The sequence below is a fragment of the Drosophila sulfurigaster genome, chromosome 2L (genome assembly GCF_023558435.1).
Source record: "Drosophila sulfurigaster albostrigata strain 15112-1811.04 chromosome 2L, ASM2355843v2, whole genome shotgun sequence".
NCBI lineage: Eukaryota > Metazoa > Arthropoda > Insecta > Diptera > Drosophilidae > Drosophila > Drosophila sulfurigaster.
Window position 1 is genome coordinate 25,926,826 of NC_084881.1, and position 15,969 is coordinate 25,942,794.

Consider the following 15,969-nt stretch of genomic DNA (forward strand, 5'->3'; position numbering starts at 1 on the left):
TTGTAATTTTTGGGAAAATAATATATAAAGATGTACACAATCAAATATTAGATAAAATGTATATTATTTTATTATCGCATCTTATATATACATATATATAATTATATTAATTAGTAAGTTGTTTAGCCATGCGTGCTACAACATGGACATGCTAAAAAAATAATCAGTAATAGATCGTATAACATAAATTATATTGTATAATCTCTAATTTATCTGTATAAATATCGAAAGCATTTTCATGGTTATATCAGTCATGGAAAATTCAATGCCTAACAAGTGTCAATTATTCTTCGAAGTACTGATCCTACTTCTAGGAACCGCGAGTGCTATACACTATCGTCTAGTTGCTGAAAATGAAGAGATATATACGGCATGCCCAAATCAACCATCAAACGTGAAGCATATTACAGAATTTCTTGATGTTTCGGAACTACAGACAAAAGATGTTGGGGATAAGATACTAGTGTCTGGAAATGTGACATCTACTTGGAACTTCAACCCAACTGATCATATTATAGTAAATTATTTATTATAGAGATAACGTGTTGGTTTGAATAATGAATTCATCTGATTATTCCACAGGGTTCGGCAAAGATGTATCGTTATGATCGTCGAGAATGGGATAATGCCTTTTACAGTACCTCATTTACCGACTTATGCTCCGAAATTTTTGATGTACGAAAGCACGTGTACAAGTTTTGGATGCAGCATGTAGTCAACTTGCAGGATATAAAGCACAAATGCGTTTCGCGTGGTGTAAGATATCTTAAATTAACCGAGAATATATTAATTATTGGTTTTCATTTGATTAGGTAAAATTTATTCATGAACCTTTTGCGCTAGATATGAACATAGATATCAATGCAATTGTTCCCACAGGACGACATAAGGCGGTACTTATATTAAAAACGATTGATAAAGAGGGAAAAATACGAGAACCTACCATGTGCCTTGAAATTATAGGGGAGTTAATCAAAGGGTAAATTGTTGAAAAATTAAAAAAAAAATCTGGTGTCTCTCCAATAAATTTATGCATGAATAAATCAACATTTCTTGGCAATATTAAACTGAGTATACATTTCAAATTAGATTTATTGATTGTGGAAACTATAGTTGCTGATGCTATTTGCTACCTTCCAATTTATATGTAACTATTGTGATATGTTCGTTGAATTTGATATGGATTTTAATAGAATGGCATCGGACCGTCCGAACTTGAACGTGATATAGATAATTTGAAAATCGTTCCGTTTTATCGCATCCCTGCTTAGCACTCGCTCGATACATATCGATAACGATACCTTGGAGCTATGTCTATGTCTATCGATGAACTACCATCAATTGCATGGAAGATTTGGCGCGCACGCGATAGAAGTACGAGTAACTATCATTTTGTTTATTTGAGCGTTGCTTTGTCACAAATATGGAATTACCGAAGACGCCCGATGAATTGTCCGCACAAGATCTTGCCCGGTGCAAGCAATTATTAGAAGATCCCGCAAAATGGCACACGATACCACTGTTGAATCACACGCCGCTGCACAAACTGAAAGACCTGGGTTTAGTGCGTTTCCGTGGCATGGTACAGGACATGATGGATCCGGAAATCTATTTGGAGCGCTACGAGATCAAGTCGGCGAACGGCACCACGCGAATGCAGCAGGGCAAGTATCGTGATTGTTTGCGCCTGGCCAAAGAGGAGCAACTCGACTACAACGCCGAAAGCAATGTGCATGGCGAGAGGCGAACGTTGTTTGTGGTTTCGCTGCCGGGCCAAAACGCTTGGGCCAAAGACCACGAAAAAGAATGTGGACCAAAGATGACGACTACACCTGAAGGTGGCGTTGGAGTTGGCATTAAGCGCGCTTTTGATGAGAAGGAAGATATGGACATTGACAGCACAGATGATCTTTCTAGCCAGAAAAGACAATGCAAGGAATCACCTAGCACAGTAAGTGGCGCTGAAAACCCCACCGCAGTGCTAGGTGCAGAATATCTGCTCAACTCTCCACTGCCTGATCGTCCGAGCATGGCGTGCATGATCAAAGTTTATGAGGATTTTGATAAATACACTTTGAACTCGTTGATGGATTTTGTGGGCTTCTTGTCTGTGGATCCAGCACTAGACGCAGCCACACTGGATGTGGAAGCCATGCAGCAAATGGAGTGCTTGAGTGAATTGCAGGCACAGAATCCATCACCATTTCTTATACCACGTCTGCATGCCTTTGGTGTCAAATCGCTGGCGCATGCGAATCCTCTGCTGGATCGTAGTTTGCTGCAGCCAAGTGTGGCTGATGTCCAAGCAGACACAGTGCACAAGGATCTGCGTATGCTGCTCAAGCTGTGTCTGTTTGAGGACGATCTGGCTGCCGAGTATTTGCTCTCGCATCTCATTTCCACCGTTTACAGTCGCTCTGAGATGCAGAGCATTGGCAAATTTGCACTAAACCTTTGTAATCTACCCAAGGATTGCCTGCCTAAGGATTACACGAGAAAGCTCTACGAAGTGCTGGAGCTGTTACTACCCGCCAGTCACTATCTTCCCATGTCGTTGGACACCATGAACTCAGCTGCCTTTGCTCCCAAGTAAGTACGAAAGCAATTTTAAGTATTATTCAATTTTAATGTTTTAATCAAAACAGAAAGGATTATGAGACGAACAAACTGGTATCGGGGCTGCTGCAGCTGGCACCGCACACACATCTGGTTCTCGACGAGACGCACATGCAGCAGGGCAAGCTGGAAGCTAACGGTGTCCAAGCCATACAGCATTTGGCACACTTGATCAACAATCAGCAGCTCAAATGCGATTTTCAGTATTACCAAATCGATTATAACGTTGACATTCCAGTTCTGGTGCTTAGCGAGGGTCGCAGCATGTTGCCGGTGAGTAGAGCATCTTTATATTTAATCCTAGATCCAACTTTGTACACCTTGTGCCTAAGAAAAATTCCTTTAAATTCCTTTTCCGTGAAAATGACAAATTTGTGGCACCTTAAGTTAGTACTTCTACATAGAAATGATAGATTTAACGTTTAGCGTTAAGCACCTCCTTTTCTATCTATAGTAATATTCATTCGCTTTTCTTTCAGAGTGATTTTGTGCTACCCATCAATGCAGATGCCAAGGCCGTGGATATGAGTGAGGAATCCATGAAGGCGGCTCTACACTATTTGCAACCACAACGATTACAGCAGTTTCGTTCCTATCTGACCTTGGCACGCACCAGTGAGTTTAGTGTCAGCGAGGAGCTCACGGAAACGATCCAACAATATTTTGTGGACATGCGCAAGGCAAATGTGAAGAGCAATGCCGATGATCTGCACGGTTTGTTGGTGCTATCGCGTCTGCTCGGTATTTCGCGTGGTAAAGTGGCGCTGGATAAAGAGACCTGGCACCTGGCCACCGAATACGAGTCCAAGCGACGACAGCGTCTGCAATCGCTGCCCAAATCAAGTGCACAGTTGCGCAACTAAACAAGTAACGTTCACTGCAGATTTTTATATATTTATACTTTAGAATAAAAAAACATCTTTTAGACCTTTAGAGATTTGGTATTTCGCTTTGCCTTCAATTGTTGAAACTCTTGAAACTTGTTACGCCCATTGATGTACCATAATGTTTCCTGATATGAGGATGGCAGCACTTCTTTCACATTCTGTTCCGCCCGAAACGTTATATTAAATGTGTTGGTGGTGACCTCCTCGAAGGTGTTCGCATCCATGACCTGCACCACTGTTAGAATCTGCATGAATTGCTCAAAAGTGTAGACGACATGCGCTGTCATCTTGAGGAACGAATGCACCTTGATGGGACTTAAAAATGCAACATCCATAATGCATTCAATGAACGGACGCGACTGTGTATAAATGCTGGCGGTCATAAAGCTAATTTCGACAGCGTTGCGCATGATGTAGCCACCAAAGATGTTGTTCTGGGAGTTGCGATTGTCGGGAAACGGATGTATCAAGGTCGTCTGAAATGATTGCGACATCCAGGCAGAATTCTCTGGCAACTCGATGCGCTCATCCCGTACAATATCTGTGCCATTCGTACGACGAAATATGTCAAACATTAGCTTCTCATCGTTCTGTGAGGGTCGAAGGATTGGTGCCTTACGGCCACGTCGTTCTTGCCGTTTAACAGCGTCATCAAAGCAGAGTTGCTCTGCTTCGTTGCAAGGTTGCAACTCATTCACGGAAGCCGGTCCAGTGTTTGTGGCGTTTCTGGCAACCATCATGAGAATGGTTTTGGTAATGTTCCGCTGCTGCTGTCGCATATAGATGGTAATCTCCATTGAGCTCCGACCCACCCAGGAGACATGACCACAAAATTCAATGTCGACGTCAGCATCAACTGTATTGAAGTTGTAGAAATCCACCTTGTCCACCAGCAGTGTCACAAACACATAGGGCAGCGGCACACCTCGTGGCAACTTTGGCACCTTCACATAACGATGACATATCCAAACTGACAGAATTGCCTTCAAATATATAGAAGGTGATTGGCTCTTTTTGAACACGGTCTGCAAACTTACCAGCAAACAAATCGAGATCCTCCATCAAGCGTCCGACACGCACTCGAGCCAAGTGATTAATGTAGCGCTCTCGTTTCGACAAGGAACTTATCGGGACCACGGCGGTGGTGAAGGAATCCTTAATGCAACGACATGGCAAATCCTCGCGCTTCGGCTGAAACTTCAACAATCCTGAGCGACACACTGGAATCGTATGATAGCCCGGCTTTACACCGATTTTTTTCTGAATTTTTTTCGCAACTAGAAAACAGAAACAGCATGAGTTTATATTGCCATAAATGGGGTTAGCTCAATGCAGAATTACTATCTTCAATAGTGCCCGAACAATGTCCCGATTGAAATTCCTCAAACTCGCATTTATCTTGCCACATTATAGCAGATCGATGAATGGTCCTCAAGCAGAAAATCAAATTCCTTTGCGATGGACATTGTGTTATTTGACGAACTGAGCGCATCGATGGCAAAAGGCCTTGCTGTTAGATATTTTAAAACATAGACAATTTATAATTTTGAAAGAAAATTCCAAATGAATATGCTACAGACGAAAGTTCATAATATCAAGTAGGTTTATATTTAATATCCTTGTAAAATGATCACAGGCCATATTTTTTATTATAATTCCTAAAATATTCAGAGGGACAACCATGTGATTCTTACTGCATAAAATTCATTCTTGCATCATCTTAAGTTTATTCTGATTCCTATAACAAAATCTTTCAGTAGTTTTATTAGTAATACAAAATAATCTATTTTCCTTTTTGATCTGACGCTGTTGACAGTGAGTGCCCCAATATTAAACTTTTGGCGCATATCGTTGCACACCGCATGTCAATTTGCCGGGGGTTTCATTCATGATGAAATGAATTGGAAAAAGTGTAAACTCATCATTACTACGATCTCCTAGTGTTTGTTTAGAGTTGAGTGTGAGTGAATTGAGCTATAATGAAGTGCATAGTCATCGTTAGCAAGCTTGATGTTCGCTCAAAAGCTTTACGAAAATTGTCAACGCTTCCACTCAGATTGTGATTATCTCTCGTTCTCTCGCCGTATAAAAGCTACGCAAAACTGAGTAGAAGCTTCAGTTGATTTTATAACGTTAGCAACAAACGTTCGTTTACAAGGCAAAAGCCAAACAAAACAAAAAAAAACATGTCGAAAATTGTTCTCTATGGAATTGACATGAGCCCGCCAGTTCGTGCTGTCCTGCTCACACTCAAGGCACTGGAGTTGCCTTTCGAGTACAAGGAAGTGCAACTGGGAGTTCAAAACCGCACACCAGAATACCTGAAAATGAATCCACAGGGCACAGTCCCAGTACTGGATGATAATGGAACCTACATACACGATTCTCATGCCATATGCATATATTTGTGCGAGAAATACGCCAAAACAGATGCCATATATCCAAAGGATTTAGTTAAACGGACAGTGGTTAATCAGCGTTTGTTCTTCGATGCCGCCGTTTTATACAAAGCACTGTGGAATGTAAGCAGCTCTTTTTGGCAAAGCGGCATCACAGTGGTCGTCAAGGAGAAGACACGTAATGTACACGCAGCCCTTCAGCTAACCGAGGATCTATTGGCGGATAATCTCTACATTGCTGGCGATGCATTGAGCATTGCTGATTTGTGTTGTGTTGCCACAGTTTCATCGGTGCCCGCTGTTTTGGACATCGATCCAGTCAAGTATCCCAAGGTTACCGCTTGGTTGGAACGGTTGAAAAAGCTGCCATACTACGAGGAAGCCAACAATGTGGGCGCCACCAAGTATAATACTTTTATGCGCAGCACTTGGACGAGTGTTGAGCTGTAAGGGGGGAAAACAAAAAAAAAATTAGCCAAAGCAAATAAATGTAAACTCTATTGAAATATATTATATCAAAGCTTTTATTGTAGCAATCATCATCAATCAACGTATAAAATGCTTGTTATATGAGATCACAAGCCAAAGAGCTTTAGTTTATGTTTGTCTGTGAGCTTGGAGAGGGTGTTGTTTGCCGGCAAACAGTTAGGCGGCAAGCAGTGTGACCATTAAGATATTTGAAATCAAAGCGGGAACTTTTCGGTATTTTTGCATTAAAAGCTACGGTCACCTTGCAGTAGAAGCGAATGAAAGCGAAAAGGAAATGAACAAAAGTAACAAAGTTGTTTGGACAGATGAGATTTTATTTTTTTGTCATCAAACATGTGAAAGCCGCTCCATTTGTTTGGGATCATGCCCATCCGCAGTTTACGTTTAAGTCCAGGAAGGCGAAGTTTTGGTCCTTACTAGCCGAGAAAGTGAATACTTACGGCGGACTCTTTGCCACCACTCCAGTTACAAAGGGTTTGTTGGAAAACAAGTATATTTATTTATTCTCTATTGAAGAATACATAATGTTATCATAGAGGCACTACAAAAGAAATGGACAAATATGAAGACATACTATCTATTTGAGGAGAGCAAATCACGGCGCATTGGAGCGGAGGCCGATAGTTTCAGTACCACCTGGAAATTTCGCTCAACTTTATCCTTTCTCAGCTCATCCTTGGGAACAGCAGCTCGACCGCAAGCCTTGGGACAAGCCGAAGGTAGCAGTGCTTCCGCCACAAATCCCAGCGAAGGCAGTTGTGACTTTTCTGAGGATGATCCACTGGCAACCCAAGAAGGAATTCCCGCAAATATTACCATTAAAACAGAAGAGCCTTGTCTGGATGAATTATCCACGGAAGATCCATCAATATTGCAAGAAGATGACAACGACAATGACAATGTTGAAGAGGAACACACATTGCCATCACCGCCTGTTAGAAAAAGAGCAAAAGATGCTTCAATGGTGGAGGGTCAATCATCTTCTAGGTATACACACAGAGCTAATTATTATCATTATGGTATGACTGTGGCCCAAGACCTGGATCAACTCGATGAGGACTTTAAAATCGATGCTAAACTTGAAATAATGCAAATTATTGCCAAATACAAAAGGGAACAGTACTTGAATCAAACCGAAAGCTAAAAATAAATTACAATTATCATAATACAACAAATCAACGATTTGTTTTGCTTTCATCCCCATTGTTGAGAATGGGCAGCACAAAAGGCAATAGCTGAAGCTTGGAAATCAAAACAAAAGCAAAAAACATCTAATTATCGATAACCTATATGAAAACAGCTGTTGTCGCGACAAAGTTTTAATACCAGACCACATATTGGTATATTTTTTTACGAAAAAAGCTTATAAAGAAATACGTCTGCGGTAACACTGCTTTCGCATTTTGTGGTAGAAGTAGAATGAAACGGCACAACGTACGGCAGCGAGCGTAAATTTAAACTTTTTTATTTTGATGTAACTATTTCACAAGGAATTTTCATCGAGAAGTGAAAAATTTATGTAATATAAAGTGCTGCAAATAGACACATACGTCAAACACTAAGCGCGCCGCGTGAGGGAGCAAAAGTTTGTGCGCGCACAACAAACGACACAAACGTAACGTGAAAATCGATTTCAGACTGAAAGCAGCTGTCCACACAATTCAATTTGATGTGCAAGTGCACAAATTAAGTTTGTGGTGATCCCCAGCTGGCAAAATGAGCGGCGGGCAACGTATGGCGCCGCAGTGGCTGGAACGCTGGAAGGGCACAACACTATGCCTTGTCATGCTTTGTGCTTTGCTGATGATAAATGGCTGCAGTGCAGCAGACACGGACATAACGCTCGATGCGAAGGCAGCCTATAATCATCGTATGCAGAGTCTGGACCTGCTCATATTCGTAGGCTTGCTCTCGTTAACGGTGCTAACCATTTGGCTGTTCAAACATCATCGCGTCTCTTGGCTGCATGAGACCGGATTGGCCGTTATTTATGGTAAGATCGATTGAATTTAAACTATTTACTACTCTTAGTATATTCGTTTGTTTGTGTTACCAATTAGTTACCTACGTTTATCACCCGCTTGTCATTTCTTCAGCTAGTAGCTACTTATTTACTTTGGTCATTAAATCGTCCATGTTTATTGCATCGTCAATCTAACCAACGTCGACATTTCGACGCTTTCATTGCCACCTGAAGCTTTGTCAGTGTCACGTACAAACACATGCATAGATATCTAATACGCATAGACATCCATATGTACATATATTTAGATATACTTATATACACTTATATGTAATTAGGTATTTGTTCAGTTAGCGTGCCTGAATTTCCCCCTTCTACACATTATAGAACTAGAAACGCCTGTGTCATCAAATATAAAGTCGACAAAAGCTTTAAAGCCCGCATGTTGTACAAAATAAAAAATAACAACAACTGAACGGATATATGAACCTGTAGTTAAGGGCCTCACAGCACAAAAGTTGTATTCACACTTTGTTTGTCTTGCCATCCTTTGAGTTTGTTTGATTTTTAAGTAAATGCAAATTCAGCAACAATAAAAACATGAGCTGTAATAAAAGTCGCATCTGTTTGTATTGCGAAGCATCTCTATTATGCAGTTCCTCGCTATGCTATGTATATATGTATGTGTGTGTGTGTGCTATTGCAGTGTTCAATCGATAACGATGACAATATTCCAAATTTAATCACAGGATGCTAGCTGCATAACGATAACGATAACTTCGTTAGTTTTTGAAATTTAAATTAACAATATTATATGTGTTTCTTATATCGAGTTTGCACTGTACTACAGTTATTTACATATGTATAAATTTTAATGTGATTTTTCCACGAATTGGCTTTTATTGCGTATCGAAGTAGCGGTTTGCATACATTAATGAATTGGCTTGGTTAATTTGCTTAACTGATAAATTCAATAGACGTATCGAGTATACGAATTAATTAAACAATATTATAAACCCGTGATTTCGCGACATGACAACATCTGGGTGCAAAATACTGTAATTCATATTCGCAGTCAAAATCTGTTAATTAGACTGTCGTATCACTGAATTGGCTTAACCCATCATAAAGTACTGATTATATTATATTACTGTATATAGCTTGAATTCTGAACAAATAAACAACAGCATTGATAAGCATCAAGAGTCTTTTTTGGCAACCCGTTCTATTCCCCTTGGCTGATAAGCATGGTGGAATGAGTCAACAACTCGGACACTTGTTCAACATAGTCTTATCAATAGAGAATGCTAGCAAAAAGATAAACATAGAGAGAGAGAGAGTAAAAAGTTTGTTTATTAGTCATTTTTGATCAGCACGCTTTGTGATAGGTCAGGCAATAATAATGAGCTAAATTTGCAGGCGAAAGCGATGCAAACCCAACAAAACCGATTCGATTTAGCTTTAGTCTCTGCTCTCTAAACAAATCAAGGCTAGAATTCAGAATCTAGGCGTATAAACATAAGATAATATACAAGATTACTAATTGAAATTTTTGTTTTAAATTTTATTTAAATAAATTGATTTCAGAATGAGGACTGTTTTAGTCTCTCCCTTAAATACTCCTTTAAATGTGTGATATTTATCATTTAATGTAACTAAACTAGTTGTTTAATGTCGACATATACATATTTCGTTAAAATTTGATTAGTAATCTTTTACCGAAACATTTCCTAAAATTATAATTATTCATTATTTTTATTTGTTTCCTAATATCAAACTCAAGTTAACATATGTACATACATTTTGATAACAGAAGAAATTTAAAAATATTTATTACTTCCGGTCCATGATCGTGATAATAATCGTTTCTTTTACTCAATTGCAGGGCTAATTGTGGGTGCCATTCTACGTTATGCGGGCACCAATAAGCCGCTCGTTCACATGCAGGTGATGCCTCAGGGAGTGCCAACGTACAGCAACAAATTGCCACCGGACACACTTTGGTTCCAGGTGCGTAATCAACTTCGTAATTATTGTACATACTATACAGTATTTGTTAATCTATTGTTTCTTTTGTAGTATCCTGTTGTTGCCAATCAGACGAACAGCACAAAGCTGCCTGATGGAGTTAAGACATATGCGTATGTGTTTCGCAGCCAGGTCTATGACATTGAGGAGAATGAGATCGATTTGAAGGCAACATTCGATCCAGAGGTGTTTTTCAATATTATTTTGCCGCCCATCATCTTTTATGCTGGCTACAGCTTAAAGAAGGTAATAATTATTGCACAACATTTGTTTTTGAATATACTAATTCAATTGTTTTGCTTTTGCAGAAATATTTCTTTCGAAATTTGGGTGCCATTCTGACATTTGCCATTGTGGGCACGACGTTATCGGCGTTCCTAATCGGTGGTTTGATGTACGGTTGCGTGAAACTGATGCCAAAATACTTGAGCAGCAGTTTCACATTCCTGGACACACTGTATTTTGGTGCGTTGATATCGCCCACAGATCCGCTCACCATACTCGCCATATTCAATGATCTGCATGTCGATGTCAATCTCTATGCGCTTGTGTTGGGCGAATCTGTGCTGAACGATGCCGTTGCCATTGTGCTAAGCGGGTAAGCAAAGTAATCTGTAGTTGATTCGCTGTTTTATATCGAATTTTTACTTGCAGTGCCATACAGAACTACGGCGAGCATTATTCAAATTCAGGAGAGTTTGAAACTTCGGCGTTTCTGCGTTCGCTCAGCGACTTTTTCTCCATATTCTTCTTGTCAACTCTGATTGGCGCTGTTATGGGCTGCTTTACAGCATTGATATCCTTTTTTAAAACACTAAGTTAATGTTAATTTTTTTATTTATTACTACTGAAATGTATTGCTTCCTTAACTCTTGCCACACTTGACCAAGTTTACCCGCGTGCGTGACTTTCCCCTGCTGGAGTCGGCGCTCTTTGTGCTGATGAGTTATAGCACCTTCCTGCTGGCCGAAGCTACAGAGCTAACTGGCGTCGTAGCTGTGCTGTTTTGTGGCATTTGTCAGGCTCATTACACGTACAACAATTTGTCGGAGTGCTCGCGACAGCGCACCAAGCAGATCTTTGAGCTGCTCAACTTTTTGGCCGAGAATTTTATATTCTCGTACATTGGCGTCTCCATGTTCACCTTTCCCAAGCATCACTTTGATGCAGGGTTCATCATCACGGCATTCGTAAGTAAAGCTGTCACATGGAATTATTTAATAATGAAAAATTCATCTAATCTTTTATAGATTTGCGCTGCTTTGGGACGTGCGGTCAATGTGTATCCTTTGTCCTGGCTCCTAAACATCAAGCGCAAGCCGAAAATCTCATCCAATTTCCAGCATATGCTATTCTTCGCTGGTGAGTTCGTACTTCAAGATTCCATTGCAGATTGTGTAAATTAATCGATATGCTATTTAGGATTACGTGGTGCTATGTCCTTTGCCTTGGCCATAAGGAATACGGTGTCGGATGCCCGTCAGACAATGTTAACGGCCACCTCGTTGATTGTCATCTTTACGGTCATCATTCAGGGTGGCGCAGCGAACTTTTTGCTTAACTGGTTGAAAATACCGTGAGTGTTGTTTAATGCTTACAAATCAATTTTCCTTTATTGATAATAAATTAACTCATATCTGCAGCGTTGGCGTCGATGATGAGACTGAGCAATTAAATAATTATCAGGTGCATAGTGTGAGTATTAAGAATTCATGAACGACGACGTATATTGAGAATATATATATGTTGGATAGTTGTCCGATTATTCATCACCTATAAAATATAGATAGACCGTTGACATTGGGCTTAATAGTTTATTTAATGTTTCCATTTGATTTGCTGTTGTTGATCGCAAAATCGATCGAGTGATTCGCGTCATATTCTCTTATTGTTGTCTGTGTAACTTATGCATTTATTTTCGTACATTTTCTGCGCAATTCACAACATTTTTGCATCAATCAAAAGGTTTACAATTCCATGGACAATTCACATTCGGCGCCGGTACGTTTATTGTTATAATCAATTTATCAATTCCCATTTGATTCCCCCCGTTCCCCAAAACATTTTGTGTGCTTCTGTTGCGTTCCGCTTCCCGCATTCAACATACACATCGATGAGTTGTTTTTCTTTTTTTTTTGATTTTTTAAGTTTTATTGTTTGTTTTTATTAGGAACTCTTAGAATTTCCAAAACCCACATCAATATATTTCATCATTTAATTGTTTCTCGTTGAAATCTGTGTTCAGTCTGATGGCTATTTGCAGGACGTGGAGGGCGGAGGTAGGGGCAAGACACGACTTCCCAGTGGCGCCGATTCTAATCTGGATACGCCCATGGACGGAACTACAACGATGGCTGTGAATGGCGGCACTGGACGTCGACGCAATAGCCACGAAAAGGCGATCCTGGCCCGCATTTGGGGCAATTTTGATACCAAGTGAGTGAAAGCGAAACTATGCATGGAAGAGCAATACTAAATGATGTATTATATCTACTTTACAGATATATGAAGCCCTTGCTAACACACTCGAGGCCAACGCTACTGGAGACATTGCCAGTTTGCTGCAATCCTATTGCTAGGCTACTCACAACCACGCAACAGCTAACCCAGGTGAGTCCACTTTTTGCTCCCATTGAATATCATTTATGAATCTTATTAATCTTGTACTTCTTTAGGATGGCAGCGAGTTTCGTAGAGTTGACTCCGACTCGGACATTTGCATTGATAACGACACTGGCAATGGTCTGAGCCAGGATGGATCCCTCGGCGCTGTAGGCGTTGGAGGCGGCAGCGGGCGTCGCAACTCGATAAATCGCGTAAGTATTCGGTACATGGGCGATTCTCAGAACCTACTTGCTAGCTACAGAAATCTTGAATGAAGCACCAAAGACTAATACCAAAACCATGTAGAAAGAGCAACTAACTAACCAAAATCGAAATCAAAACCAAACCCAAAAACCAAATCGAAACTAAACTAATCTAATAACTGATAACAATACATATAACGAAATAGATATTTTTTGGCCAAGTAGACGCTTTGTTATAAGCGAGATTTATAATCTATATAAATCAGTTTCAAACTTAACTTTAACTTATGTATATGTATATATTGTATATGTACTATATATCTCTCTGAAATTGTGATTTGCGTTTTAATTATATATCGTTATCTTGTTTTCATCATGATTTATTTTTTTTTATTGTTATTGTGAAAAACATGGAATCTTTTAATTTTGTACAATACTTAACGTTATCATTATAATTATTATGATTATTGTGTTGTTAAATAATGAAATTTAATAATATATTTAAAAACCAAAAAACGCCAAGCGCATTCTAGTCTATTAATACAAGCATATTTATGGTATTATTATTGTATTTGTTTATGATTAATTAATTTATACTTATAATTAAAATACTGTTTAACTGCATGGCTAACCAAATATACTTATACGAAACAAAACAACAAATTCTAATACTACTCTCTCTCTCTCTCAGTGAAAATATTAATTTATTTATTTGCTGCGGCATCTTTTTCTTTCTGTCTTTCCTCAATATCTCATCTAACAAACAATTCTAATCAAATATACAACTCATGCGGACTATTTGACTGTTTGATTGTTCGGTTGCATTACCTATAATTACCACACACACACACACACACACACACATTCCTCTTTGCATATTTATAAACAATTCATAGTCGAATATTTTAAACGAAACCAATCACATTGCAAACGAACTCAGCCTGGTTACTAATAATTTCATGTAATCATTTGGAAACGAAACAAAACAAAACGAATGGAAAAAAGCTTGAATCGAATTTAACACTTAACAAATTAAACTAAACATTGACATATTCCAATTTATTAAATTATTGTTTGCAACATTTTCGTATCATTATTAAAAAGATTATCGCAAAGAAAATATTAAGACTTGTTAACGCACAGAAGTCGAGCTCAGTAGAGTTTTTATGCGCTCCCGTGATAATAATGATCGGTATATAGTCCAATTCGGTCAGTCCGAAAGCTGAAGTATATACATATATCTAAACTGTAGTATTTATATCTGGTGAATGGCTTGAGAATATGCTAGTAGGCTTTTTATGGCACAAGAGCAAGCACAGTACATTTTATGTAATTATTATTTATTGTTTTTTATGTATATCTCACAATCTAATTTCTTAGAACCTAACATGCGACTAACCATGTAAGTATACTCGGTATGTTTATAAGTTCATTTTGGGTTACTTCCATATATATTATTCAATTCCTTTGTAGCATACGAGCATTGCAATTATTTGCTTATCAATATTATTTATCTATTTTATTTTCCTTTTATAGGTTGCAAGCGAACACGGGAATGTTCATATCTAAGTTGATTTGTTATTACATTTTTAATTGCAATTGGTCTCATTTGAAATGAACAAGTTGATGCGTACAAATTAGAGTTTTATTTTCGGAACTTCTTTTTAGTTGATAAGATATTGTGATTGAATTCTAGTTTTGAAATATGAGTTCGTTTAACGATTATTTCTTTTGTTAATTGTTATCAAGATTTAAACTGAAACTGATTCGTGCGAGAAAGGAATATGACTTATTTTTAAATTATTATTATTATTATTGTTTTAACTAACATTTTTCTGTAAGAAACAAAAATATACATACATACATAGTTATTATCCTTATCTGTAATCTCAACACTCAAGTCTAAAATCAGACAAATTTTGAAATGTTAATAAAAAAACAAATACTCATAGCTATATACTATATATTCCCTTTCTTTTTATTTGAAATCGCTGCAACATTTTATTGAAAATGAATATCAAATATGTATGCATTTTAAAATATATACAATTATTCTTCAAAATCGTACCACAATCACACAAATGTTTAGATGGAAATCCTGGAGCATGTTCAAAGTCCCGTATCAACGAGAATCAAGCTATTAGGATTCTATGGCAAGAAGTTATAGAAACAATAGAAATAAATAAGTTTTTTTTTTTTTTTGGTTTATTCAGTTTGTTTGCATTAAATCATAGCTTTCAAAATTGCCGTACAATAATTAGTGTAAATACGATATATATTTTCAACTAATTACACATTTGAAGTGTGCTTGTGTTTTAAAATTATACAAAATCGGAAGATTCTACATTTTGTTCACATATGAAATTGGATGTAATAATAATATAAAGAAACGCTAATCTGCACGGTGAAATATACAAATGTTAAAATATTCGGTTTTGATTCATGTCAGCATACTGTCCAATAATATTGTCTATTTATTATAAAAATGAAAATGTTCTTATTACATATTTATAATTTATATTAAAGCAAAGCTCATATAGACACTTATTAAAGATATTAATTGTTGTGCTATTTATTCGTAAGTTTAAAATCAATAAAAACTCAAGACCATAAGAATTTGACTTTTATTACAATACCAAAAAAAAATAAATTTCGAAGATATTTTCAAACTTATCCGGGTTTTTTCGATAGTGCACAGAAACAAATGTTTCGATAATCGATTAAAATTGTGTAGGCCCATGTGTGTGACCATTTTATAATAAATGCTGAAAATATACCAA

At 37.9% G+C, this 15,969-nt stretch overlaps 5 protein-coding genes across 13 annotated transcripts; 4 read left to right on the forward strand and 1 right to left on the reverse strand.

Annotated features, from left to right (window-relative positions):
- Positions 1-41: 41 nt before the first annotated feature.
- LOC133850723 (uncharacterized) lies at positions 42-1,208 on the forward strand. Its single transcript, XM_062286899.1, has 3 exons — positions 42-517; positions 583-756; positions 813-1,208. The coding sequence occupies exons 1-3, from the start codon at positions 239-241 to the stop codon at positions 981-983; spliced, it is 624 nt and encodes a 207-aa protein (XP_062142883.1). The 5' UTR covers positions 42-238; the 3' UTR covers positions 984-1,208.
- A 117-nt stretch (positions 1,209-1,325) lies between these two features.
- Positions 1,326-4,991, forward strand: LOC133850719 (mini-chromosome maintenance complex-binding protein). Its single transcript, XM_062286893.1, has 3 exons — positions 1,326-2,589; positions 2,646-2,889; positions 3,096-4,991. Exons 1-3 carry the CDS (start codon positions 1,424-1,426, stop codon positions 3,477-3,479), a joined length of 1,794 nt encoding a protein of 597 aa, XP_062142877.1. The 5' UTR covers positions 1,326-1,423; the 3' UTR covers positions 3,480-4,991.
- Positions 3,485-4,995, reverse strand: LOC133850720 (acyl-coenzyme A thioesterase 9, mitochondrial). Its single transcript, XM_062286894.1, has 3 exons — positions 4,845-4,995; positions 4,541-4,780; positions 3,485-4,473 (listed from the first exon to the last, which is right to left on the reverse strand). The coding sequence occupies exons 1-3, from the start codon at positions 4,993-4,995 to the stop codon at positions 3,539-3,541; spliced, it is 1,326 nt and encodes a 441-aa protein (XP_062142878.1). The 3' UTR covers positions 3,485-3,538.
- Positions 4,996-5,601: 606 nt separating this feature from the next.
- Positions 5,602-7,566, forward strand: LOC133850721 (glutathione S-transferase 1-like). Of its 2 annotated transcripts, none has more exons than XM_062286897.1 (2): positions 5,602-6,865; positions 6,928-7,566. In XM_062286897.1, the coding sequence occupies exon 1, from the start codon at positions 5,690-5,692 to the stop codon at positions 6,350-6,352; it is 663 nt and encodes a 220-aa protein (XP_062142881.1). In that variant the 5' UTR covers positions 5,602-5,689; the 3' UTR covers positions 6,353-6,865; positions 6,928-7,566. The 2 variants fall into 2 exon arrangements, with proteins under 2 accessions (XP_062142881.1, XP_062142880.1); XM_062286896.1 differs by having other exon boundaries at positions 6,368-6,865.
- A 209-nt stretch (positions 7,567-7,775) lies between these two features.
- Positions 7,776-15,750, forward strand: LOC133850718 (sodium/hydrogen exchanger 6). 8 transcript variants are annotated; one of them, XM_062286884.1, is made up of 14 exons: positions 7,776-8,384; positions 10,240-10,364; positions 10,434-10,628; positions 10,691-10,980; positions 11,037-11,183; positions 11,269-11,572; positions 11,633-11,744; positions 11,805-11,958; positions 12,026-12,077; positions 12,348-12,383; positions 12,628-12,818; positions 12,884-12,992; positions 13,058-13,198; positions 15,279-15,750. In XM_062286884.1, exons 1-14 carry the CDS (start codon positions 8,108-8,110, stop codon positions 15,354-15,356), a joined length of 2,211 nt encoding a protein of 736 aa, XP_062142868.1. In that variant the 5' UTR covers positions 7,776-8,107; the 3' UTR covers positions 15,357-15,750. The 8 variants fall into 8 exon arrangements, with proteins under 8 accessions (XP_062142868.1, XP_062142871.1, XP_062142870.1 ...); XM_062286887.1 differs by having other exon boundaries at positions 12,646-12,818; XM_062286886.1 differs by lacking the exon at positions 15,279-15,750 and adding an exon at positions 14,086-14,285.
- The last annotated feature ends 219 nt before the right edge of the window (positions 15,751-15,969 follow it).